Source organism: Aspergillus fijiensis, assembly GCF_003184825.1.
Source record: "Aspergillus fijiensis CBS 313.89 unplaced genomic scaffold BO72scaffold_19, whole genome shotgun sequence".
Lineage (NCBI taxonomy): Eukaryota > Fungi > Ascomycota > Eurotiomycetes > Eurotiales > Aspergillaceae > Aspergillus > Aspergillus fijiensis.
Genome location: NW_024468995.1, coordinates 129417 through 152531, shown reverse-complemented (window position 1 = coordinate 152531; position 23115 = coordinate 129417). Strand labels below are relative to the sequence as shown.

The 23115-nt window shown below is 55.4% G+C and overlaps 11 protein-coding genes across 11 annotated transcripts; 5 read left to right on the top strand and 6 right to left on the bottom strand.

Annotated features, from left to right (window-relative positions):
* Window positions 1-2: 2 nt before the first annotated feature.
* Window positions 3-1574, bottom strand: BO72DRAFT_447445 (amidohydrolase family protein). Its single transcript, XM_040944541.1, has 3 exons — window positions 1420-1574; window positions 278-1299; window positions 3-225 (listed from the first exon to the last, which is right to left on the bottom strand). The coding sequence occupies exons 2-3, from the start codon at window positions 1269-1271 to the stop codon at window positions 65-67; spliced, it is 1155 nt and encodes a 384-aa protein (XP_040802003.1). The 5' UTR covers window positions 1272-1299; window positions 1420-1574; the 3' UTR covers window positions 3-64.
* On the top strand, window positions 1406-1895 carry BO72DRAFT_83176 (uncharacterized protein). Its single transcript, XM_040950757.1, has one exon. It carries the CDS (start codon window positions 1464-1466, stop codon window positions 1749-1751), a length of 288 nt encoding a protein of 95 aa, XP_040802002.1. The 5' UTR covers window positions 1406-1463; the 3' UTR covers window positions 1752-1895.
* On the top strand, window positions 1896-3363 carry BO72DRAFT_83177 (isopenicillin N synthase family dioxygenase). Its single transcript, XM_040950758.1, has 2 exons — window positions 1896-2113; window positions 2227-3363. The coding sequence occupies exons 1-2, from the start codon at window positions 2039-2041 to the stop codon at window positions 3229-3231; spliced, it is 1080 nt and encodes a 359-aa protein (XP_040802001.1). The 5' UTR covers window positions 1896-2038; the 3' UTR covers window positions 3232-3363.
* A 14-nt stretch (window positions 3364-3377) lies between these two features.
* Window positions 3378-4803, bottom strand: BO72DRAFT_447444 (SDR family oxidoreductase). The gene has a single exon (XM_040944540.1). The coding sequence runs from the start codon at window positions 4314-4316 to the stop codon at window positions 3495-3497; it is 822 nt and encodes a 273-aa protein (XP_040802000.1). The 5' UTR covers window positions 4317-4803; the 3' UTR covers window positions 3378-3494.
* Window positions 4804-5738: 935 nt separating this feature from the next.
* Window positions 5739-7464, top strand: BO72DRAFT_83181 (ferritin-like domain-containing protein). The gene is made up of 2 exons (XM_040950759.1): window positions 5739-6203; window positions 6260-7464. The coding sequence occupies exons 1-2, from the start codon at window positions 5829-5831 to the stop codon at window positions 7283-7285; spliced, it is 1401 nt and encodes a 466-aa protein (XP_040801999.1). The 5' UTR covers window positions 5739-5828; the 3' UTR covers window positions 7286-7464.
* A 480-nt stretch (window positions 7465-7944) lies between these two features.
* BO72DRAFT_83144 (uncharacterized protein) lies at window positions 7945-9318 on the top strand. The gene has a single exon (XM_040950754.1). The coding sequence runs from the start codon at window positions 8207-8209 to the stop codon at window positions 9158-9160; it is 954 nt and encodes a 317-aa protein (XP_040801998.1). The 5' UTR covers window positions 7945-8206; the 3' UTR covers window positions 9161-9318.
* Window positions 9319-9807: 489 nt separating this feature from the next.
* On the bottom strand, window positions 9808-10331 carry BO72DRAFT_83146 (uncharacterized protein). Its single transcript, XM_040950755.1, has one exon. The coding sequence runs from the start codon at window positions 10172-10174 to the stop codon at window positions 9893-9895; it is 282 nt and encodes a 93-aa protein (XP_040801997.1). The 5' UTR covers window positions 10175-10331; the 3' UTR covers window positions 9808-9892.
* Window positions 10297-11469, bottom strand: BO72DRAFT_83155 (uncharacterized protein). The gene is made up of 2 exons (XM_040950756.1): window positions 10489-11469; window positions 10297-10419 (listed from the first exon to the last, which is right to left on the bottom strand). The coding sequence occupies exon 1, from the start codon at window positions 11095-11097 to the stop codon at window positions 10489-10491; it is 609 nt and encodes a 202-aa protein (XP_040801996.1). The 5' UTR covers window positions 11098-11469; the 3' UTR covers window positions 10297-10419.
* Window positions 11470-13249: 1780 nt separating this feature from the next.
* On the bottom strand, window positions 13250-15885 carry afeA (adenylate-forming enzyme AfeA). Its single transcript, XM_040942219.1, has 3 exons — window positions 15269-15885; window positions 13923-15049; window positions 13250-13862 (listed from the first exon to the last, which is right to left on the bottom strand). The coding sequence occupies exons 1-3, from the start codon at window positions 15515-15517 to the stop codon at window positions 13475-13477; spliced, it is 1764 nt and encodes a 587-aa protein (XP_040801995.1). The 5' UTR covers window positions 15518-15885; the 3' UTR covers window positions 13250-13474.
* A 1909-nt stretch (window positions 15886-17794) lies between these two features.
* BO72DRAFT_467986 (integral membrane protein TmpA) lies at window positions 17795-19288 on the top strand (the record flags this gene model as incomplete). The annotated part of the gene is made up of 1 exon (XM_040946877.1): window positions 17795-19288. The coding sequence occupies one exon, from the start codon at window positions 17795-17797 to the stop codon at window positions 19286-19288; it is 1494 nt and encodes a 497-aa protein (XP_040801994.1).
* A 612-nt stretch (window positions 19289-19900) lies between these two features.
* On the bottom strand, window positions 19901-22413 carry BO72DRAFT_447439 (alpha-arrestin). The gene has a single exon (XM_040944539.1). It carries the CDS (start codon window positions 21914-21916, stop codon window positions 20327-20329), a length of 1590 nt encoding a protein of 529 aa, XP_040801993.1. The 5' UTR covers window positions 21917-22413; the 3' UTR covers window positions 19901-20326.
* Window positions 22414-23115: the final 702 nt, after the last annotated feature.

Sequence of the window (23115 nt, the reverse complement as noted above, 5' to 3'; positions counted from 1 at the left end):
AGATTATTTGAAATATTCCAGGCAAAAGAAAACCCCATTTCATTGCTGCAGAGATGTTTGAAACTCATATTAACTTCAGAATGCGAGCCGCGTTCTCTCCCAAGACCCCTGCAACGGTTTCACCCTCCCCTTCGAAGGCAGCATGGATAGCCTTATAGTTCGTGGTTACGCTCGGCCATTCCTCGTCATCCTTGCCAAGCGGGGGAAAGAACGGATGATCAGTTCCTGTTCAAAGTCAGCATTGATGAGTGACCTGCGAATCTTTCAGGATCCATACCGAAGAGTAGACGATCCGCACCACCAGCGGCAGTTACCGCGGCTTTCAAGCCCGCGGTACCGTAGACCACCGCATCCAGATAAATGTTGGTATTGAGAACATCCCAGACACTTTTTTGCGGACCGGGCACATCGCCTCCGTTCGCCACGAACTTGCGCTCATGCAGGATGCAGCTCTCGATGCGCCCCGCAAGGAAGGGCAGCGTGCCGCCGGAGTGCGCCAACAGGATCTTTAGCCCGGGGAACCGATCGAAAACCCCGGCTAGAAACATCCGCGTCACGGCGATGGTCGTCTCCAGCGGGAACCCCAGGGCGAGGGGCAGGACATGGCCGTAGCGGTTGATCGCCTCGGGGCCGCCGAAGGCCTCGTCGGGGAGTCCGTAGTGCGGATGCAGAAACAGGAGGGAGTCGGTCTCCTGCAACGCCTTCCACACGGGGTCGAGTCGGCTATCATCCAGCCCCTTTCCCAAGCCGGTCGTGCCCATGATCACGCCCCGCAGATGCGGCAGGGTTTTCAGTCGTCGAATCTCCCGGACGACCACCTCCGCGCTCGGCGCACTGAGCGGCAGCGCCCCGAAGGCATACAGCGTCTCCTTCTCGTGCAGCGCCCGCGTGTTCTCCGGGTCCGCGGCGCGGTTCACCCCCGCGCAGGTCGCCTCCAGGTCGTCGTTGATCCGCTCCGCCCACGTCTGCGCCTCCTCGGGCGCCAGGAAATCCAGCCACGGGTTGGCCAGCGAGATCACGCTGCTGTTGATGCCGTGGCGGCGCATGAAGGCTAGCTTGACCTCGATGTCGGAGTAGGATGCGTCCACGGGTCGGCCGCGCTGGTCCAGCGGGATGGAGGCGTCGTCGTCTGAGGACAGGATGATCAGCCGCGGCGGAGCGTTGGCGTCCGCCGGGTCGTGCACGTACGGTACCGTCTTGCGAGCGCGGAGCATCTGCATGTACGCGGGTGGGTAGACGTGCGTGTGGATGTCGACGATGAGAGGCGCCATGTTTATGTTTGTTTGCAGGCTGGTCGAGCTGGGGGTTGAGTTGGATGGAGTCAGTAGTGGTTGGTTAGAGGGGGAGATTGGAAGTAATGGCTGGCAATGGGGGGTGGGATGGAGGGGTAGAGGTGCAAAAGTGAGGGGAAAGACGCACATGGCTAAGTTGATACCTCAGGGCAGTTGAATACCTCATCCTGCATGAAGATGACTTATCAGATACTGCAGCCAGCAGCCAGCAATCATCGCCTTGATCTCTCCTGCAGTAGTAATCTGTTCAATCTGTTCAGAGGATTGATTATCGTGTGTCTGTTCTTCAGCACGCACTTCAGATCTCAAGGACTATCTATCTATCTTATCTTGGAATTAAGCACTTACTTATCTCCATATCGCACCCCTCTCTCCCTCCCACGATCAACTGTCAGGCCTTATCTTTCCCCCGCCCATTTCCACCAAGTTGTAGGGGACTGCTTGTGTACAGTGCAGTGACCCCCGATATGGTTTCCCCATGTGGTGCCATGCAGGCTCAGGCCCATTCATTCATTGTTTCTTTGCTCCTGCAGTGCTCTCCGCCCCCTCCCTTCCTTGGTTCTGCGAGCGGATAAGAACAGTAGTGATCTCACTGCTTCCCTCCGCATGACTTTCGTGTTCACCCGCTACGTCTTCTGCGATATCTACACCCGATATTAAACGATTCATACTCGACCTGCCTACATTGTTAGCATTTATCTCTCTCTCAGCTGAAATCTCCTAGGAACTCTACGTGTGCGATCAGGATGGAAGGCAATCTGCCGCAACAGCAGTGCCACCCTGTAACCACGGCAATCGAGAAAGATGACCTCGTGATTCCAGTGAGTAGCCACTTGCTTTCTTTCCTTGAGGATTCCTTGCGCAACGAGTATGTGGGCCTCAGCTACATTAATCCTCGCTGACGGAGGGTCGCCCATTTCCTTTGTATTTGTAGATCATCGACTTCGGGCCCTTCCTGCACGGAACCCCCGCCGACAAACATGAAGTCGCCATGTCGGTCGTGCACGCCTTCAAGACCTCCGGGTTCCTCTATCTCAGCAATCACGGCGTGCCCCCATCCGTGGTTAGCCACGTCTTTGGCACCTCCGCCCGGTTCTTCGCGCGGCCCCAGGATCAGAAAGACAGCCTGTGCTGGACGACCCCACAAGCGAACCGTGGGTACGTGAAGACGGGCCAAGAGAAGCTCAGCACCGTGGAGGAGGTCGACGATGACGTCGCCGCCGCGTCGCGCAGCAGCATCCCCGACCTCAAAGAGACGATGGAGATCGGCCGGGAAGGCGTGGAGGGGCTCCCGAATCGCTGGCCCGAGCATCTCGACGACCAGGGGAAGGAGTTCAAGGCGGTGATGCTGTCGTTCTTCGAGATGTGCAAGGCGCTGCACACCGAGGTCATGCGGGCCATCGCGCTGGGCATGCACCTGCCGGAGCACTACTTCGACCCGTTCGTCGACGCCGGCGACAACAACCTCCGCCTGCTGCACTACCCGGCCGTCGACAAGCGCGTCTTCCGCCACAACCCCCTGCAGGTCCGCGCCGGCGAGCACACCGACTACGGCTCCATCACCCTGCTCTTCCAGGACGGCCGCGGCGGCCTCCAGGTCCGCAGCCCCCGCGGCACCTTCGTCGACGCCACCCCCATCGCCGATACCGTGGTCGTCAACGCCGGCGACCTGCTGGCCCGCTGGTCCAATGACACGATCAAGAGCACGAGGCATCGCGTCGTCGAGCCTCCCAAGGTCGTCGACGAAGACGAGAATGACGACGAGGACGGCTCCGGCGTGTATCCGGACCGTTACAGCATCGCGTACTTCTGTAACCCCAATAATGACCAGATGATCGAGGCCATCCCCGGAACCTACGGAGAGGATGTCCGCCCGCTCAAGTACTCTGGGATCACCGCTGGAGACTACCTCGTGCAGCGACTGACCGCAACCTACTAATATTTCTCATCATGATGACACTGGGCGTTCGGAAGGAGTATTGGATCTTTGGCTTTCCCATCAGTTTGACATCGTAACACCGTTCAGCAGGATGATAAATACCGCATCGTTGCATTGGACGTTTTGAACGGAAGCTTTGTTATTGAGGGCTTGTATTCGAGAGGTCGCTTGGCATTCATTCTATTTCTAAGATCTAGCATTTCATCTTATAGTATCTACGAGGAAGTCTTCGTCTATGTGCAATAGCCGCCTCTCCCCTGCTACTAATATGTGCATGGAACCGCGCTCACTCTGCCTCCGTCGGTTATCGTGATGTTGCCGTTGAGATATGCGCCTGACGGGCCGGCCATCCACAGAATCAAACTGGCCATATCCTGTTCGCTACCTGCACGTGTAAGGGGGATCATGTCGCGGGGAAAAGAGCCGTCGGAGATTCCCTTGTCGCCGTTCTGGAAGTTCATGGTCGACATCTCCGAGAGATACAGTCCCGGCGCAATGCCATTCACCCGGATGTCGTACGACGACAGCGTGGTGGCGAGGATCTTGATCAGCTGGTTCGTCGACGCCTTGGAGAGGTTGTAGGCGACGCTGAACGGCACCCGACGGTTGAAGCCCGCGATCGAGCTGGTGATGATGACCTGGGCGGTTGGGGCCGACGCCTTGTTCTTCTGCGGCGCCGGGCGGCGCTGGTTGGCCGCCTCCAGCAGCGGCAGGAAAGCGAGGACTGTAAAATAGGCGCCCGTGACGTTGACCTCGAACACCTTCGAGAACTCCTCCATGGATGCGGACCACAGCTGGTCGCGCACCTCGGATAGGCTGGGAGCTGATCCGTCCGGCTTGGGCCCGGGCGGGCGGTTCACCGGACCCATGATCCCGCTGTTCGCGATCAGCAGATCAACATGACCCGTCTGCGCGGCAATGGCCTCGTAGGCCCCCTGGAGGGACTCCTTGGACGAGATGTCGGCCTGGATGGGGACGATGGCCTCCGGCTTGGAGCTCTGGGCCGCCGTCTCCTGCAGGGCCTCTGAGCGGCGACCGATGATGAAGACCTTGGATGCGCCGTTCTCGGCAAGCGTGAGAGCCATGATCCGGCCCAATCCTAGCAGGAGAAGGAGAATAGCACCGGTGAGTGGCAACGTCCTGGACACATCCTTCCTAGGGGCACATGCGGAGGAGCTGGAGGGGACTCACCACTACCACCCCCCGTGATGACGGCCACTAGGCCCTCGACGGAGAATAACTCCGCAACTCGAAGATGGGACATGTTGCAGTGACTGGATTCTGGGAGATAGCAATTGGTAGCACAACTGGCTGGCTGGTTGCGAAAGGGGTTGCAGAAGTAGTGGACAGTGAGTGAGGTGAGTAAAGACACATACCAAAGACGATGCGGGGTAAGTTGTCAGTTACTCCTAGGAGCTGGAGTTGTTCTCGGCCGGATCCGATCACGTCACACAGCCTATTGTTCCTAGCGATCGTTCATTGTCCTTCTGCCGTTCGCAACCATCGGCATCGATGCCATTGTCGAACCACAACTGCTCAGCTGGCCATGGACTCCCCAGTTCTGAGCCGTGGGCTGTCAGGAACAGCCTTGGCGGGGAGAAGGACAAGCAAAAAAAAGAAAATAACTCCCGAACGAGCCCGGTGGAAAAACCGGAGGTGACGCCGAAGGGAGGTCACACTTGCCTCATCCGACCTCGGCGATGAATGCATCATCTTCCACCTTATTTTCCACTTTTTCCACTTTTTCCACCACCTTCCACCATTCAACCCAAAATAAAGCCGCTCGTGCGCTCTGATTCCCTGGATAAATGTTCCTGCCCATCCACTCGACTCCATCTTACCTGCACGTCACTCTGACCACCCTGAGCCTGCCTCAATGCGGCGCTCTCAGCTCCCGCGTAGCTTAAGGTGTGTCTAGTCAGTGGAGCACGGGATTTGTTGAAGTGGGTCTTCTCTTTGCTTGACAACCAAGTTATTCAGTTAACCATACTGATTGTCTGTAAGCCCGGGCTGACTGAACCATGGCTATCCAGGGTTGTGTCACAGTGCGAAGGGCCGATCAAGACCCCTTTCGGACGGAGATCCCCCCTTAGCTCCTGATTTCACTTAGTCGTCATGCTCGTTCACTGACGCCCCATTCTATACTACCCACTGCTATTCTCATGAAGAAACCATGGAACAGCGTCCATGCGGCCAGCACGTCTACTGTATCCCAAACTGAGGCTCAGCCTTATTCGGCTGTAGCCCAATGTCTGCTTGCCGACATGACCGGATGGATCGACGTGGTGGAGCGAGGTCGACGGCCTGCTTGAGGTCTCAACTGACATCGCTTCAGGGTCATACAAGCTGGTTACATGCGGTGCCGAATCCATCCGTGAACCTAGCCCAGGTACTGCTTGGGTCGAGCAGGACTTAGTCGGCCTCCAGCAGAGATTTTTGAACATGGACGATGATTACCCGGTTGCGTCACAGCCGGGTCACTACGCAACAGTCTTCGTGAAGCTTTTATAACTGAATCTCCGTGCCTGTGTCTTTTGGAAAGTTTACCACGCGCCAGGTTTCGAACAGCCCAATCTTACCTACAATCACCATTCAAAATGACTTGGGGCCGCTTGTTGCTGCTCAGCTCTTTGGGCTCGCCCTTGGCTTCGGCTTTGCCCGGCCAACTCTTCGCTCGCACTACCGATGCCGCTGAGACAGCTACGGCTGCTGCTCCGCCTGTGGTGACCTACTCGACCTCTCAGGCGCATATCCCATACACCGGAACCCCCACCACTACTGGAGCCCTGACTGCCAGCTCCATCGGCCCTGGAGTCTCGCCTCTGCCTCCTGCCCCAGGGGCATTCGACTATCCTAGTGATGGAGAGCTTCATGCCCCTGAGCCCGGTCCATACACCCCTGCAGGAGGCGTTGGAACCAACGGCACCGAGCCCGTCTACAATGCAAAGAGTGACTTCGACTTCGAGTCATTGGTACGTCTCTCCAACCCTTCGGAGACTGTGGCGGCCACCTGCTAATCTTGCACCAGGCTCTCGCTCTCTACCAAGAGTACATTGAGCTCGATCTGTTCCACGACGGACTGGCTCGCTTCTCGGAGGAGGATTTCACTGCTGCTGGATTGGACGCAGAGGATCGCCATCTGATTGAGTTCATGGCCAACCAGGAAGTTGGACATGCCACCATGTTGACCAACATCTTGGGCGCTGCAGCCCCCAAGCAGTGTAACTATGTCTACCCGTACACCACTGTCCACGAGTTCATCGACTTTTGCCAGAAGCTCACTCGCTTCGGTGAGGCTGGTGTCTACGGATTCTTGGCTCACCTTGATTCCCGCGAGGCTGCGACCCTTCTTACGCAGTCCATCACCACGGAAGCTAGACAGCAGCTCATCTTCCGTCAGTTCGAGGGTCTCTTCCCCATGCCGGTGTGGTTTGAGGTTGGTGTTCCCCAGTCCTGGGCTTGGACTCTTCTGGCCCCATACATTGCCGACTGCCCCGCCGGCCAAACTCGCCTGGCCTGGCAGAACTTCCCTGCTCTGAGCATAGTCAACCAGCCCAACCCCTTCCGGATCAAGGGCTCTGAGGCGTCTGGCGAGACCATTAGCAACGGCACCAACGTGTCGAACAGCACGGTGGTTCCCGAGTCGGACTCGTGCCTGAACTCGACCGAGGTTGGCATCGACTGCTCGCCGGCGATCACCCACAACCGCACCAACCCCCTCTCCTACCCTGGCCGTCAGGTCTTCCTGACCTGGGAGGAGCCCGGTAAGGCCGTGGGTCCGAACAACAGCTACGTGACTTCGACCAGCGCGGGCGAGCCCAAGTTCGTCGCCTGGGCCTCGCAGCTGAACGTGACCTACTCGCCGCTGACCCTCAACGGATCGAACTCGGGTTCGACCATCCAGCCCGATGTGTCGACCTACGCTGGTGACCCGGCCGCCAACGGCACTCTCTTCATTGCCATCACGGACTCGGACCTTTTCGTGACTCCGTTCAACATCACCATGCTGAACCCTCATGTCGTGGCCGGACCCGCTCTGTACCAGTCTGGTTAGGAGGACACCGATGACAACTGAATAGACCGAGTTTGTTTTCACAAGAGCAATGATTCACGATACACGCATGTTTCGCTCGTTTTGTTTCGGGATTCGACGATGGTGATAGGATAGCTGGAGTTTGACGCGTGTGTACTACCTTATTACCTTAATTTGCTTAATGCTACGATAGTCCTGGCCATCGTTTACCAGTAGATTGGATAGTTTGTAAGTCAAAAGTAAATCTTAGATAACCTGTAAGTCACATGAATCGATCGTAGGCCGAGACAGGCCAGCGAAAGCAGGCAGACCGACACAGAAATGAATATTATGCAGGGGAAATTCAGCCGCAAGGCTAGCTCCATCTCCTCCAGCCCTCCCAGTCAGGAATAATGCAGTGAGAAAAGTGACAGTTTAGAAGCAGGGACTTACATTGTAGTAGCTCGACTCAAGCTTGTGAATTCTAGCAAGTATTTCGTCAATGCTCTTCCTCCCAGTCACACTACTACAAATATATGAGTATCGAGTCTGTGGTTATCAGGCTGTCGTGGTTTACATGTCTCCTTACATTTGTACTGTATAAGAATATTAGTAGATACTATTTATAGCTCCGGCTTAACCCCGCTTACCGCCGAGTGAGGGTCGAAAGTCGGACAACTTCGAAGCCAGGCGGATGAGACATCACACTCACTCACCCACTCACTCACAATTCCAAATCAGCCAATCCACCAGTCTGCAAACTCACCCCTAAGGCAAAGTCCGACCAGCATAGCACGAACCCCTGAACGAATCGACCACCGCGCCAGAATCACGAACCCTCTTACACTCCCACCTCCTACCTCCTATCTCCACCTTCACCTGTCACCTGTCTCCTGTCACCCCTGACATCCTCGCCGGCTCTTCACCTGGCACCCACCGAATCAGTTTCCATTCACAACAACAATGGAAGGACCCAAAAACCGAAAACAACGCCGCTCAGCAGCGAAACAAACCCGACCCACCGACGCGTTCGATCCCGCCTCCGTCCCGCTCGCCCATCCACCAACAGGTTCCACCAACCCGACCGGCAAAACCCTGGTGGATATCATCGCCGAGCGACAGGGGGAACTACTGGGACAGCTTTCCACTCCCAATGGGAATGCAGGCACGCAGACACAGTTCGTGACCGTCGACCCGCGGACGGGGGAGATCTCGGCCGTCGACGAGGGAAGTCTCTCGCACGAGACGAAGAAGAAGGCGATGAAGCGGGCGGAGAAGGCGCGGCGGCGGCAGCAGCAGCAGCAGCAGCAAAAAAACACGGACGGAGGCGAGAACGAGATCTCTAGCGAGGACGAGGAGGAAGACGCGGAGGACGAGGAGGGAGAAAAGCTCGAACACCCGATCCCCCCGGTCATCGACACGCTGCTCCTCGCGGTGCCGCTGACGACCCTCCATCTGACGCTCGCCTACCTGGCCGCCCACCAGTACGCGCAGGAGATCGAGCTGGACAAACTGGTCCGCGAATCCGCCCTCGTGGCCCTCCCCATGCTGGCGCTGCTGATCCACCTGGCGCACGGGCACATTGTCTCCTTCATCGGGGCGACGAACAGGCCGGGGGAGGAAACGCTCTCGCTCTTGCCGTGGGACCGGGAGAAGCGGTCGTGGGCGTTCTTGCGCCGCCTCCTCTTCCCGCCGAGTCTCCGCACCATCGTCTTTCTCCCGCTGACCGTCTTCCTAGGGTGCAGGTTGATGGTCATGACCAACGAGGACCCCTACTACGCTGTCATGAAGCAGGCGCCGGCTTTTGGGACCATGTGGATCTGGGGCGTGTTGGAGATGTCCTTTGGACCTGCTGTGCTGGGGGCGCTGGGCCCGTTGGTTTGGGGGGTCTGGTGGATGGGCTATGGGATTCTCTGATCTAGAGGGGCTGGTTGCGAGTGAGCGAGCGAGAGCGGCGGGCTGTTGCTCGTCCGTCGACGGTTCCAAGGGAACTGGACTCCGTCACTCATGTTCCATCTCGTAGGATGTGGAAAGGAGGGGTGCATCTCCCTCGCCGCATGAAGGATCCATATCCTGGGACGAGACAAGGCATCGGGCAGTCTTGGTCACTGCACCGCGACGAGCCGGTCGTCGCTTGTGCAGCAGTTCCTTGACAAGACCCAGGGGGATATGCATCCCAGATGGCGCCTGTCACGATGCAGGGGTTGAGCTCCTTTGCCATGCGTGATAAGCATGGAGCCCGCAACGTCGTGGTTGCAGATACTCGACCACCCTCTGCTCGTCTACACGGTCTGCATACGGAGTAAGCGCGCTATACGAGGGTTGTACGACATCGGTTTGCACCTCATCACAGCACGGCATATTGTGTCACATTGCACCCAATATCGAAGATGCAGGCTCTATAGCAATCTGAACCGAGCTTCATCCTACATCAATCCGCCAATGGTTCGCTCTCGCTCTGTACCCAGCATACGATGACATGTGAAGGCAACGGATGGGGCTTGATCCGGCCGACGAGCTTAGGGTAACTTCGCTTCGAGCTAGTTGAGATACAAAGCGACAAATGAGATCCGTCCTTACAGGGGGAAAAATAAGAAGAGTAGGATAGCAGCGAACGATTGCGAAAGCGCCCGAAATTGAATTACAGCATTAGGCATTGGGCCCTGCCCAAGCTGCGCCAAGGTCACGGTTGCGGGACCTACCTACCCGAAGCCTTTGCTCGTGGCATGGGAGAACAAAGACGGTTGGCGAGCCACGCCTCCAGGCTGACCGGATGAGCGTTCGCTGAACGATGCGCCTCTCGCCCCCGTTGCCCTTACAGGCGTGTTGACGTGGCATTGCAGCGCCACAGGAAACCGTTGCGCACCTCGAGCAGGTGCAGCGTTGGGAACCAGTTCCCAGCACCAGTAGCAATCGACAGGGGTGGTGCATTAGTCTGAGGAGAGGCAGACAGGACCGGCATCACGAAAACAGGGGGCACTCGAATCGAACGGAGGGGAGATTCAGGCAGTCACATCTAAGTGAGCGACCGAGCCTGAGGCAAGGCCTTTCCTACTCGGATAATGCAGCGCAACTACCGACTTACGACTTACCGTTTGACCCTGTGCCCGGAGCATGGACGTACTATGTAGCTTAGTGACAAGCTGGAGCTTTTCAGTTGCTGATGTCACCCGTCACTAATTGGCATGGAGTTTGTCAATTGTCAAATGCAGGGTCAGGTTTCGCGCGCAAGGGCTCTGACATACCTAAACTGCACTACTGGGTTGCAGGTATGCAGGTATGCACTGCACCACACTGCACCGACTGTACACCTGCAAAGCTGAAGCGAACTCGAATGCTACCGCCTGCGTGAGTAGAGTGGAAGTTAGCGCCCGGACGGAGGGGACGATCGGTCCCCATACGACAAGGCCGATCAGCGGGCGAGGGCAATCATGACGCTGGGTGATGTTGATGTTGGGCGGATTCCTCGAGCAAGCCATGACTTTACGCTGCATGGACATTGGCGTTCGCCTACGGAGCTGCATCCCCAAACCGGATAAGTTGGTTTGGAATTCGAATCCAGCGCGTTGGACTTGGCCTTCCGAGTGGCAAGAGGCAAGAGGTCGAGGACGGACAGACCACAGGCTCGCGAGCAGGATTTTGTTTTGGATTTTGTTTAGTGGGAGGCGCCGAGCATGATGGCATCTGGTTGAGAGGCTGGCGGAAGGGCGGGCGCGAAGATCCGACAAAAGCAAAAATACGGAAAAAAAAAAAAAAAGGAAAGAATAGTAAAAAAGAAATGATTCATGAAAAGAAAAAGAACTAGGACCAAGGAAAGGGTGCAGCAAGATGACAGCGGAGGGATTGCCAGTCATCAATTAACTAAGTTACCTAGTAACTAGGTGGTAGTCGGCGTATGTGACCTTCCGAATGCGGCCGGTTCGAGAGAGACAATTCGATTGTCCGGATTAGTTGAACCGCGAGAGATTGGGCTGGCTGGCTGGATTCAAGGCACTAAGAACCAGTGGCTGTAGTTAGTCTCTCCTTGCCATCGCCATTGCCATCGCCATGTGTTTCCCAGAGTTTCCCAGAGTCCGTTCCATTTAGCCGACGACGCCCGCCGGGACCGCAGGATCGAAGGAACGAGGAGTAAGTTACGGAGAGGTTCGAACTGGACGGGACGCAGGACGGAGGATCAGCTAGCTAGCTGTCTTCTCCGCTGTGGCACGAGGCAGATTATGGGCTGTGGGCTGTGGCGCAAGAAAAGAACGGTTCTAGATGAGGTGGTCGTGGCCGAACTAGACACGAACTATTGGGGCACTAGTCGGTAGGACACCTTCACCATCAACTCTCGCCCATTGCGCCTTCCACACAATTGGGGTGTTTTCAGCTGAGCCGATTCTCGGGCTCGGACAATATCCATTGCTTGCACAATTGTCTATTGTTGATGAGGGTGATCTGGCTGGAATTCTCCGCTGCAGAACTGGATGGATGGATTATCGCGGCCAGTGACAATCGCCAGCCCTACTCGTCCAACACGAGAGTACCCTTCGCCTTAGCAAGCAGTTCGTGAGGTCCATGCGGTTCGTCCCGGTCTGACCAGATGACAACCTGGATTCCATGCGTCTAGATAATCTACTACTAGGTAGATGCTTTCAGCGTTTGGGGGCTGATTGGACGCCCTCGAGCACTGAGACCTCGAGACCTCCAGTTTGGACCGAGGAGTCCCCGCGGTCGAGAAGGGCACCAGCCCACCCACCCACCTATTCCAGCCTCGAATCCACTGATATCTATCTATGATCTTGACCCCACGCTAACTTCTGACTACCTCTTAGACTGGAGTAGAGTAGTAGCCCCTCAATTCATCTAGACCAAACCTGAAGGCCCTACGTGCAGCACGATAAGCAACACCCCCCCCGACCCGCCCTCATTCCTCCATCCAAGAAACAAACACCACAATCTGCAAGGGGAAGGGGGAAGGGGATCAAGACGTGAAGATTGCGAACCAGCCCAGTCCTCCTGTGCCATCAGGCACAAAAAAGCAACTCCTTTCTGCAGTGGCAAACAAAACCCTGGGTAATCAAAACGAAGCAAACTGTTTGCAGGGCTGCTTGGTTCATCCAGCCCCGGTTAGTTTGGGCAACCAATCCACCAACAGCAACTAAGCGAGGAAGACCTGTAAGCAGAGGCAGAGTGAGTAGATCGTGGGGTAGTTCCAGTTCTTGCTATGGATACAGTACATGGTACAGTCAGTTGTGCATGTGCAGGCAAGCCTGGAACCAGAACCGGAGCCAGAAGGGGTGGATGTCATGTCATGGCATGGCATGTCATGTCAACGACTGATACCACCCACCCTGGCTGCCGGAATCGATTACCTAGTTGAAGGTAACTTAATGCTCCTACCTACCTACCTACCTACCTACCTACCTACCTACGGAATAGACAACACCTCCCCAGACCGCGATCCTTCTTCAGTGTGTAGTGTGTCCAGTACCGTACAACCAAATCCAAAAACCCGCAACTACTAACGAGAAAAGACCCTCAGAGCCGTGCTGTGCAGCCAGGACCCAGATTTCAATCCCACCCGTTCGGTGAGTAAGTTAACCCATGCATGTAGTGACAGTCCTGTACCTGAATCACCTTGGCCACTGAGTAAATGTACCCTGAATCACCTTGAGCTTATCCCCTCCCCTCCCCTTTCCCCTCATCCTCTTTCTCCCGCTTAGTGGATGTAGGCAAGATATGCACCTGCGCATGCCTAACAATCCACCTTCCTTGGCCCTTGGCAGCGACCAGGACGCCATGTGAGTAAGCACCTGTGTATCATTTCCGGTTACGAGATACGAGGCATGACAGCTGGTGCGTGTCTTCACTGAGTTATTCTGCAGTGCAACCCCAGACCAAAACCCCTGTGTAACTGTGTAACATCAAGCGGAAATTCGGTATGCTTATTCCACATCTCTCGCGAATCAAAGCTTAGTAGCCGTTACAAGCTACAGTACACTTTTCGTAGATTTGTGATAAGATAGATTGTTAGGTTGTGTATAGTCCAACCGCAAGGTCGCTACCCCTCATCTGTGTAGTAATATCGGATATAGTCACTTAGTGCAAGCTCAAGAACGCCTCAACCCATCCCCCATCCAGAGGAAAACCATTCCCATCCAGAGGACAACCATCCCCATCCAGCGAACAACCCGCAAACGCCAAACCCACCAACAAAAAAGAGAGGGGTACTGTACATGGCCCCAACAATCAAACCGTAATGCGGCCCTTATGCATGATCCCGACCGACTGGAGACTAGCGCCCTGGAAGCGCGTCAGCAGCGAGCTGACAATCTCGCGATAAGTGTTCATCTGCGCCAGCTTGAACCGCTGGATCTTCCCACTCGCCGTGCGCGGGATCTCCTCCACAAAGAGGATGCCCCCGTCCAGCGCCTTGTAGCTGACCAATTGCGGCCGCGTGAACGAGTACGCCTCCTCCGCCGTCAGTCGGTGGCCGGCGGCATTCTTCGCCCGCACGATGAAGGCGCGCGGGAGCTCGGTGCTGCCGTCGTGCGATGTAACCCCGATTACCGCCGCATCCTCGATGCCAGGGTGCCGGAGCAGGATGGCCTCGAGTTCGGCCGGCGCGACTTGCCATCTGGTTCCAGTTTGGGTTAGGATCTGACAGATTAGAGAGAGGCAGGAAGAAAGAGCTTACCCTCGGACCTTGATCAGCTCCTTCGTGCGGCCGTGGATGTAGTAGACCCCGTCTCTGACATAAGCCACATCCCCGGTGCGGAACCAACCATGCGTGTCTTTGGCGTCAGTTCGGCCCTTGTACCCCAGTAACAGGCCCGCCCCACGCACATACAACTCCCCAGGCTTGTTCTCCTCCGCGACCCTCTCGCCATCTTCGCCCACCAGGCGGACCTCGTAGCCAGAGAGTTGCCTTCCGATGCTTCCGGCGTCGCCTAGCTCTCCGTACCGGTTCTGGAACACCACACCCACCTCGGTCATCCCCCAGAGCTGCGCCGCATGCGCATCCTCATGGAGCAGTTGCCGGAACTGTTGCATGGACGCTCCGTCGATGGGTGCGCCGGCCACTCCCACATAGCGTAACGACGACAAGTAGCCCGCAACCGGGATGGTCGAGCGGTTGAACGCGTGGATCATGGCGGGAACCATGTAGGTCTCGGAGATGCGATACTGATACACCGCCGCGACGAACTGCGTGAGCTCGAAGCGCGAGAGCACAAACAACGGCTGTCCGTAGCGAATGGGGAACAGGTGGGTCCACAGGGCCCCGAACAGATGGAACATGGGCAGGGACATTAACCGCGTCACCTCGTAGGGAACCTCGTACTGGATGCTCAGATGCTGGGATATGATAGCGTGATGCGACAGAATCGCCGCCTTGGGTAACCCCCCGGTGCCGCTGGTGGGGAACATCGCGGCCGGCGTGGATTTGGCAATCACCTCGTCATGGAAGGTGAGCCAATGATCTTCCCCGTACGCGAGGAGATGAGCGAAGCTCAGGTAGGCGCCATCCTCGCTGGTCGCGAGATACGGAGCGCTTGCGGCCGCATAGGCCAAGGGCCCTGAGAGCAGGAGCTGGCCAATGTGGTCTCCTGCGAACTCATCCAATAGGCAGACTTGCCTCGGCAGCATTCCCCGGTCGGCCGAGACTTTGAGCACGGTGGAGAGGGCATCACGAGAGGTGATGATTAATTTGGGTTCGGCCAGCTCGAGCAGATGGTCTAATTCTTGGGGTTGACTTCGTGCGTTGGTCCCCATGAACACGCCGCCAGCGCCGATGATACTATAGAAGAGTGCGGGGTATATGATCTACCCCATTGAGTCAGCATGGTATAAGGGAGGTAGATTGATTCGGACGGAAAGGATTAATTCCTTAATTTAAAAAAAATGAAAAAAAAAATGAAAAAGAAAGGGAAAAAAAAAAAGAATCGATTCCAATTGGAACAGTGGGTAGGGAGGAGTGGAGGGCAGGGGACTAGAATCGGTGTCGAACGAACGACGAAAGGGGAAATCGCCATGCATACTTACACTATTTCCCAGGTGGACCAGCACACAATCCCCTCGCTGCACATCATGGGCCTTCAATCCTGCAATCAATGTGCGAACCAGGGTCTCAAACTGCCGCGCATTGAAAGACTGCGAAGGATTCTCAGCATCGATCAACAATGGACGTTCGCGGTCGTAGTGGTAGGGGCTGCGGAAAGCAAAGGTCAACAAGTCGGTGTATGGGTGCTGGCCCAGATTGGGGCACGCCAAGGACGACTCCCAGAGACCCATCGCGTCGGAATGCAATTGACAAAGGAGTTTCGGTCAAGGCAGGCAGGCAGGCAGGCAAGGCAAGTGGGCACAGAGGACCGGCGGGGGCAGTGTGGTCGGATAGAAGATAAGTAGTATGTCGATAGCTGAGACTATTGAGCTCAAGGAGGGAGGAGAGGGAGAGTAGATGATTATGATGATGATGATACACAAGAATAGTGAGAGAAATTCACCCCGACCACGGGAGATCCAGGGCGATAAATAGAATCTCCATGGTGTTCAACAAATATGCTTTTTGTCATGCTGGCGGGTTTCAGAAAAAGTGAAAGGGTTGACAATTTGCGGTGTCTCGAAGAACAATCCCAGTTTCCTGGGTCTTGGTGTGAGTGAGGTGAATGGGGGGGGGTTTGGGTGATTTGGAATTTGGAATACTTACTACTCCAGTTAGGGCAGAGAGTGGCTCAGTGGCGCTTCCTTCCATCTCAAATCCCGACACATCGTCACCCACTGCACCTGCACCGACACCGACACCGAGTTTCCGCTAAGATCGGATTGCTGATCCTCTTTCCGGGCCCACGGACGGATCATACTTTGCGCTTATACTGCTCACTGCTAGTGAGTATTCCGTAGCTAGCTAGGCTGCTAGTCTATCAGCTGCTAGCATGTCAATGTCGATTCAGATCGCGGCCATGTGGGTCCCTCGCTCATCTCTCACCCTCGAGAGAATGCACTTCACCCACTTCACTGGCGGACATCTCCCCGTCATGCCAACGAATTAGGTCCATGATCAACTCAAATCTCCATAACTTAATCCAATGTTGAGCCATCTCTCAGTCGGACTTGATCTGAACCATGTCGGCAGCGCACTCTGATTGGTACTTCGTCCTGTCAATCAAGCCCCATCGTTTCTCTTCAGGTGCTCCCTCTGCAGCTGAACCCCCGGTTGGATCTGCCGTCCTGAGAACGCATCCCCCCCTCCCCGAACTACTCCCACGGTTCCTGGAGGCTTGGTCCTGGCCCTGCTGAATTAGCCCGTCATCTGGCGCGCTCGACCATGCGCCCAGTATGCAGACGCGACCCCACTGCTCTAGTCACCCATGCCACGCTGACGTCTTCTTAACGGGATCCCAGAAAACCGCGCATGACAAGCCATTACATGATGGACTTGACTATCTTGGACGAAGGCCCGAAAGAGGCAGTACCCCGCCCGCTAAATCGAGCAGGGGCAGTGGGTGGCCATGCCACCAAGTGACTCGTCGGGATCTCCTTGCCCATGTATCTGAGCGCACTAGTTCATCAGGATGAAGACTCAGGTGGCCCTGCCGGGGCCACTCTATTACTGATCGACCTCGCTCTGAACTGGCCAAACGAAGGAAAAGCAAGGAATCTGCGCCTGCTGCATGGGCCACGATATGCTTGCCGAGCTTGTCGGGTCATGCAACTCCACAGACCCTGTCCACTTCCAGTGCACGGATTGTCCGCTTATCGATGCAACCCTCTTCGTCTTTAGGCGTGGATCGGTGGAGAATACGAATCTTGGTGGCAAGCCCTCTGGCGCCTGAGTCCAAGGCATCAGTGCTAGTGTCGATCAGGAAACCCTGGCCGGCCTGCAGGAGCCACTGAACGTGCTCATGCTGGTGCATCCGCATCTCTAGACCGTTCCATCAAGTCGTCATTGTTGCTGGAATCATCGACCACGGCACGGAGACGGGATATTCGCTCGTGGACGAGCCATCCATTGGCCCCTCGACTTCCACATTCGGAGAATGAACAGCTGAGGAGTGGCAGGATTGATACCATTCTCCAGTGTTCATTGGTAAGTCCATCTCGGATCTAGGATACGGAACAAGTCCCCCCTCAAATAGTGTCGGCATAACGGAGGCTGAAATCACGATATCGAGGCGAAAGGCGAAGCTGAGATGCCGAGGTGGTCCGCATGCGGTATGATGAAAGGTGCTGAAGACAAGAGACCGTGGTCTGCAGCCGAGATATTGTCCGATGTTCAATGTGAGCCCACCCTGAGGGAAACAGCCAGGCTGCATCAAGGTCAGATGTCGTCATGCATGAGGATTCAAAAGACGTCTGTACCCGTCGTTGTGAGATGCAGGTTCATGGTGGATCACACTCATGCGCCCATTGGGACCAATCGAGTCATTGTCGTTACTGCTTGCAGCTTCCTTTCCCCAACTTGCATCTGGCGCTTCGTTCCTGAAGATTACATGCGTCTGCCCCTCGATTTTACTCATGATATCTTCTTGTCAACCTTCAATCTCATCTTCAGGACCAATTCGAAGCAACATGTCGCGTGAGGTGAAGAGCACAATAACGGTACCACCGGCAGTGGTATATGCATCAGGTCCGCAAAGTCCCACTTCATCGACATTCACAGAAGACTCCACCATCAAGGTCTTCTCAGAGAAAGCGGAAGTGTCCCGATATCGTGACTCGGAAGATGGATCTCTTGACCTCGAAGCTCAAGCCCCGAAGAAGCGCAGATTCGCTGCGATTCGGTTCATATTCCTCAACATATACCGTCGCCTGTTCTCCTTGGTCTTCTTGGCCAATGTAGCTGTGTTCGTTGCAGTCATGGCGACGGATCGAAAGTTACTAGCATTGGTAAACGCGGCAGCAGGTAACCTGCTTGCATGCGGCCTCGCACGGCAGCCCTTGGTGGTGAATTCGATCTTTGTTATCGTGGCATCCATCCCGAGGTCAGCGCCTCTCCGGATACGACGCATCGCAGCCAAGGTATACCACTATGGTGGCGTCCACAGCGGGTGCGGGATAGCCTCATTCGTCTGGTATGCCGGCTTTGTTGGCCTCCTATCACGGGAGTACTGGTCTCCCTCACCATCCTCCTCATCAGGCGGGCCAACCATCTCCGTGGCCCCAGTAATCCTGGCATACTTGATCTTGGTCGTGCTGCTCGCCATCATCGTCGTGGCCTACCCGGGGTTCCGCATCAAGAAGCACGATTACTTCGAGCTCATCCACCGGTTCTTCGGCTGGCTGGTGGTGGTGCTCTTCGTGATTCTGCTGATGGTCTTCGCCGACGAGGTCAGCCGCGCGTCGAACGAGCCGCTGGGACTCTTCCTGGCGAGACTCCCCGCCTTCTGGTTCCTGGTGCTCACGGTCGTGGCCATCGTGCACCCGTGGACGCTCCTGCGCAAGGTCGCGGTGCAGCCGGAGACCCTCTCCTCGCACGCCGTGCGGCTGCATCTCAGCCACACGACCACCACCTTCGGCAAGGGCATCCAGCTGGCGCGCCACCCGCTGCGCGACTGGCACGGGTTCGCGACGTTCCCGAACCCGGACGGCGGGCGGAGCTTCTCCTGCCTGGTGTCCAAGGCGGGCGACTGGACGGCCGCCTGCATCCAGGACCCGCCCACGCACCTGTGGAAGCGCGGCGTCCTCCTGTACGGGTTCGCGTACGCGATGCGCGTCTTCACGCGCGTGGTCGTGGTCACCACGGGCTCGGGCATCGGCCCCTGCTTGTCCTTCCTCGGGGACGACCACCGCCCCGCGCTCCGCGTGGTCTGGCAGACGCGCGCCCCGCTGAAGACATACGGGCAGCGGGTGCTGGATCTGGTGTCGATGATGGACCCCACCCCCGTGGTGGTCGACACGAATCAGTCCGGGCGCGTCGATCTGGTCCCGATGATCCGGCGGATCGTGCAGGACTTCGATGCCGAGGCTGTCTGTGTGATCAGCAACCCCGTGTTCACCAGGAAGGTGGTATATGATTTGGAATCGAGGGGCATACCGGCGTTCGGGCCCATCTTCGACTCGTGACCGACCACGTGTGGTCTTTCTGTCTGTATATATACTAGCGAGCAAGGTGCCGGGATTGACTGCAGCAGGCGTTGGGGATTCTTTGAGATTGTCAGGGCCTCAGAAACCGGGGGGGGGGGGGCTAGAAACGGGGAAATGGATTCAGACGAAGTCAAGCCATGTTTGGGGGGGAACTTCGTCACTGTATATAGTATTAGGATCCAGAGATAGTCTATGAAGTGATGCCGTTGGCCTTGATTTTGGGGGGGAGACGGGCACTGTATGCAAACATTCCAAAGATCCGCGCGGTGTTTCATGTGCCTGTCCGGCCGGCAGGGATTCGATGTAGCAGTCCGCTGGGTACTTGCAGTTACGCTCCCACATTATTAGATTTTAGTACGACAATCAGTTCAGTCCCAGCCTGGGTGTTTACCATCACAGGCCGGAATAGTCTCCTGGTCCAAGGGGTCAGGATTCAGCTGGTCGCTTCTTAGAGCCGGAGTTCAAGACCACTTGTGCAACCAGCCTACTATGCAAGGTAGTCTTCGGGCAACTCGATAACCCATCATCGTACGTTTAGCTCACTTTTGATTTACGGAATTTGCTCTACGCCGGAACATTTGGGTAAATAGATCTGAATGTTCAATTTGTTCATTCATAATCGTTATTCTAGAGAATTCACCATAGCGACAAAGTGTATGTACCTGGGTATGTATGATGCCAGTAACAGAAACAGACAAATGAAAATGTTCGGACTTGACGAAAATAATGGGTATCATGCAAGCACAGAAATCACCCAGCAATACAGAATCTATCAGCAGACTTTTGTTTTCTCCTCCATGGTATGAAACAATTAGGAATTAGGGAAAAGGTAGTGAGAGCTTGGACTTCCAATTTTCGCGGAACTGTTGAGAGTGCATGAGAACAAGGACGTCCTCGGGGGGTGAGAATCGTTGAATTCGTAGCAGTCATAAATTCATGAAAGGTCGGTGTTGGAGGTACACCAATGTTGAAGTTGTATGTGTAAGAATTTTGCGAAGCAATGGTATTAGCCAACGCTCAAGGCTCGGCGGCAGACGTAGCTCGGTTTGTCGTTTCAAAAGTCAATGGCTCGGCAGAGAAGTCATCGGGTGTAAGGCGTGATCGTCCCCTGGTTGAAGAAGAATGTGTGGAGTCGCTATCCAAGCGCAGAGATTCCATGCGATCCAGTTCTTCATACTCCGGAAGGTGCAGGGGAGATCCATGGTAGTCCTCCATGATGCTGCTTCCATCCAGCATGGTGTAACCGGGGGGGCTAGCAGGAACATCCTCATAGACCGGTGGCATCTCCTCGTCCCAACTGATACCCAGCCCGCTGCGTTCCGTAACGTGCAAGTGAAACTGCATGCGCAGAACACGCGCTGCTCCAGTCGGGGTGATGAGTCTCGTGTTGCGGTTGGGGCAGAACTCTTCGGCGACGATCAGTTCAATGACAAGGTTATGACGAGCTTCCAGGCCACCCGAAGCTTCGAGATCGCACACTGGGTTGCAAGATGGGTTGATGCTGGCTTCGAACTGCATGCTGATTTCACCGCCGGCGGTATCAAAATCTGTCTTCCAGCCATCCTTCTCTTCGTTGTGACCGATGATGCGGGTCTCCTGATGAAGGACACCCTTGCCTTCGCCTCCGATCTTGTGTGCATGCTTGGGACAGGCTGCAGAGACGATTTTCTGGTGTTCCTCAATCCGCCACATCATTTTGCGCAGGCGCCAGCGGGTTTGGGTTTCTTCGCCTTTATCCACCACTCCGCTAAGAGTCATCTGCACAGGGAAGGTACCGATTGGGTGAACAACGGATGGAAGGACGATACGACCGGTAAGGTTGGTAGGAGGGAAGATACGGATGGAGGACTTGTCGTTGCCGGGGAGGATGGCACGCTTGATGTGCAGAGGCATCTTGTAGGTGAACTCCTCTCCGTTGATACTGTGAGCACGCGCAGAGAGAAAGTATTCGATCTGACCCAACGATCCGTTGCACGAGGCGGGCAGATGGCCGGGGACTAGGTAGCTGAACGGAAACTCGTGGTCACCACTCTTGAGGGCGAGGGGCTCGGTGAGGAAGTTCCAGTGTGTCAGTTCCTCGGTTCGCGAGGCACAGTTGGGGCAGTCTCTAGAAACCGGTTTCTTGGTCGTTTGTCTGCTCATGAGACGCATATCAAAGGTGTCAAGCGTGATCATGCCGGCTAAGTCAGAGATGCTGATCTTCAGGCGTCCGGAGAACAAGGCGCCGGTTGAGTTGGCGGGATTCCCGTAACACACGAGCGGCGGGGATTCAACGATAACATCGAGCTTCGCAGAGGCGTTGGCGCTGGGATCATGAGCGGCACGCTCCTTTGAACGAGCTGAGCGGCCATGGCTCCGTCGCTTTTCTTTGCTGTGATCGCGGTGAGGATGGATCAGATGCTCCATCGCCAACGATAGCCGGCGTTCGGGTGAGCGAGCTCGGTCAGCGGACAGATGGGTGGATGGCTTCTTCGATGCCACAGTGGTGTTCGGGATCTCATTCACGGACGAAGAAGACGAAGTGTTCGAGTGCGCAACGGATGAATGGTGGGATGAGTGATGGGAGAGGGAAGGGCGGACAAAACTGGAAAGTAGACGACCAGGCATGGTGGCGAGTTTCACAGGGTGATGTGGATGCGCTGGGTTGGAACCTTGGTAGCTAAGTATAGTAACAAGTGTCGAGTGCACAGAAGGTGGAATGTCTTGCTCAGGGAGCAATGGATGTCAGGTATTGACGGTCCACGATGCAGTAAGACCAGACTGGCAGTGGCAGACTAGTGTATGTATGTGAAGGGGTCTCGATATCACGGCGCAATTGGGAAGGTTGAGTTGATTGTCAAGTACATAATCTCCTTGCGATTGAAATTGAATATTGTACCTATGAGAAAGAACCTTTGACTACAGTCAAGAGTTCAAGTTTCTTTGAGACGGTGAGGGGTAGAGGTAGCAGATGAAATGTACACGAGTAGTGGAGAGTTTGAATCGTGTTGTGATGGTGGTGGTGGTAGGTAGGTTGTAGTAGTAGTCTATATCTGAGTAACCGAAGAAGAAAATGAAGTAAATCTAGTAGGCTATCAAGCAAAACAGAGGAATGGCAAGAAGAGGTGGGAGAGTAGCTGCCTTTGAATGAAGCAGGACAAGCTCTATGTTTTATTCTTTGCAACCCAGATATACTCTACCCCTCCAAAGGACTCATTTTCCTTTTTTTTTTTTCCTTTTCCTATTGTTGAATTTTTTTTTATTTTTTTTCTCTTCTCCTTTTTTCATTTTTAGCGTGGTGGTTGTTTCTAGGGCGTTCCCACACCATGTAACAGGTACGATTAATTCCCTGGTCTGGCCACCCTGAATGTCTCCATCGCATCGGGCGGCCGATGGAGTTTTGGTGGGGCACGGCAGAAAAAGCGTCATAGTGGACTTTACATTACCATTTCCATACATGACCGTACGGCTGTCTCCGACGGAAAGCGCCAAAAGTCTCCAGGCTTGGTCGCCCTGCCATTGAATTCCCCTACAGGTACAGTACCTGTCCGTTGCACCAATAATTCCCCGAGGGCAACTGCAGTGACTGCACCTGGCAGTGTCTTCCTTCAACCTCCATGTTTTCACACCGCGATTTGTTTGGCCGCCTTTTGACTTTTTTTTCTCTCTACAAAACCATCATAGCTTAGCTAAAGTAACTTGCGTGATGGTTTCGGACGACTGTGGGCACATGCTCATTCTAGAACAACCAGTGGCCAATCAATGATTCTATCTGCAGCTTGTCCTGCGTAATCGATGAAATAATTGCCTTAGTCAGGTGTGGTTGA

Coding starts and splice junctions, on each gene's coding strand:
- BO72DRAFT_447445 (XM_040944541.1), bottom strand. CDS start 1,271: ATGGCGCCTCTCATCGTCGACATCCACACGCACGTCTACCCACCCGCG. Junction 226..277: donor TGCGGATCGTCTACTCTTCG/GTATGGATCCTG, acceptor GACTTTGAACAG/GAACTGATCATCCGTTCTTT.
- BO72DRAFT_83176 (XM_040950757.1), top strand. CDS start 1,464: ATGAAGATGACTTATCAGATACTGCAGCCAGCAGCCAGCAATCATCGC.
- BO72DRAFT_83177 (XM_040950758.1), top strand. CDS start 2,039: ATGGAAGGCAATCTGCCGCAACAGCAGTGCCACCCTGTAACCACGGCA. Junction 2,114..2,226: donor AAGATGACCTCGTGATTCCA/GTGAGTAGCCAC, acceptor TTGTATTTGTAG/ATCATCGACTTCGGGCCCTT.
- BO72DRAFT_447444 (XM_040944540.1), bottom strand. CDS start 4,316: ATGGCTCTCACGCTTGCCGAGAACGGCGCATCCAAGGTCTTCATCATC.
- BO72DRAFT_83181 (XM_040950759.1), top strand. CDS start 5,829: ATGACTTGGGGCCGCTTGTTGCTGCTCAGCTCTTTGGGCTCGCCCTTG. Junction 6,204..6,259: donor ACTTCGACTTCGAGTCATTG/GTACGTCTCTCC, acceptor ATCTTGCACCAG/GCTCTCGCTCTCTACCAAGA.
- BO72DRAFT_83144 (XM_040950754.1), top strand. CDS start 8,207: ATGGAAGGACCCAAAAACCGAAAACAACGCCGCTCAGCAGCGAAACAA.
- BO72DRAFT_83146 (XM_040950755.1), bottom strand. CDS start 10,174: ATGCACCACCCCTGTCGATTGCTACTGGTGCTGGGAACTGGTTCCCAA.
- BO72DRAFT_83155 (XM_040950756.1), bottom strand. CDS start 11,097: ATGACTGGCAATCCCTCCGCTGTCATCTTGCTGCACCCTTTCCTTGGT.
- afeA (XM_040942219.1), bottom strand. CDS start 15,517: ATGGGTCTCTGGGAGTCGTCCTTGGCGTGCCCCAATCTGGGCCAGCAC. Junction 15,050..15,268: donor TGGTCCACCTGGGAAATAGT/GTAAGTATGCAT, acceptor TCAATGGGGTAG/ATCATATACCCCGCACTCTT. Junction 13,863..13,922: donor GAGCTGATCAAGGTCCGAGG/GTAAGCTCTTTC, acceptor AACTGGAACCAG/ATGGCAAGTCGCGCCGGCCG.
- BO72DRAFT_447439 (XM_040944539.1), bottom strand. CDS start 21,916: ATGCCTGGTCGTCTACTTTCCAGTTTTGTCCGCCCTTCCCTCTCCCAT.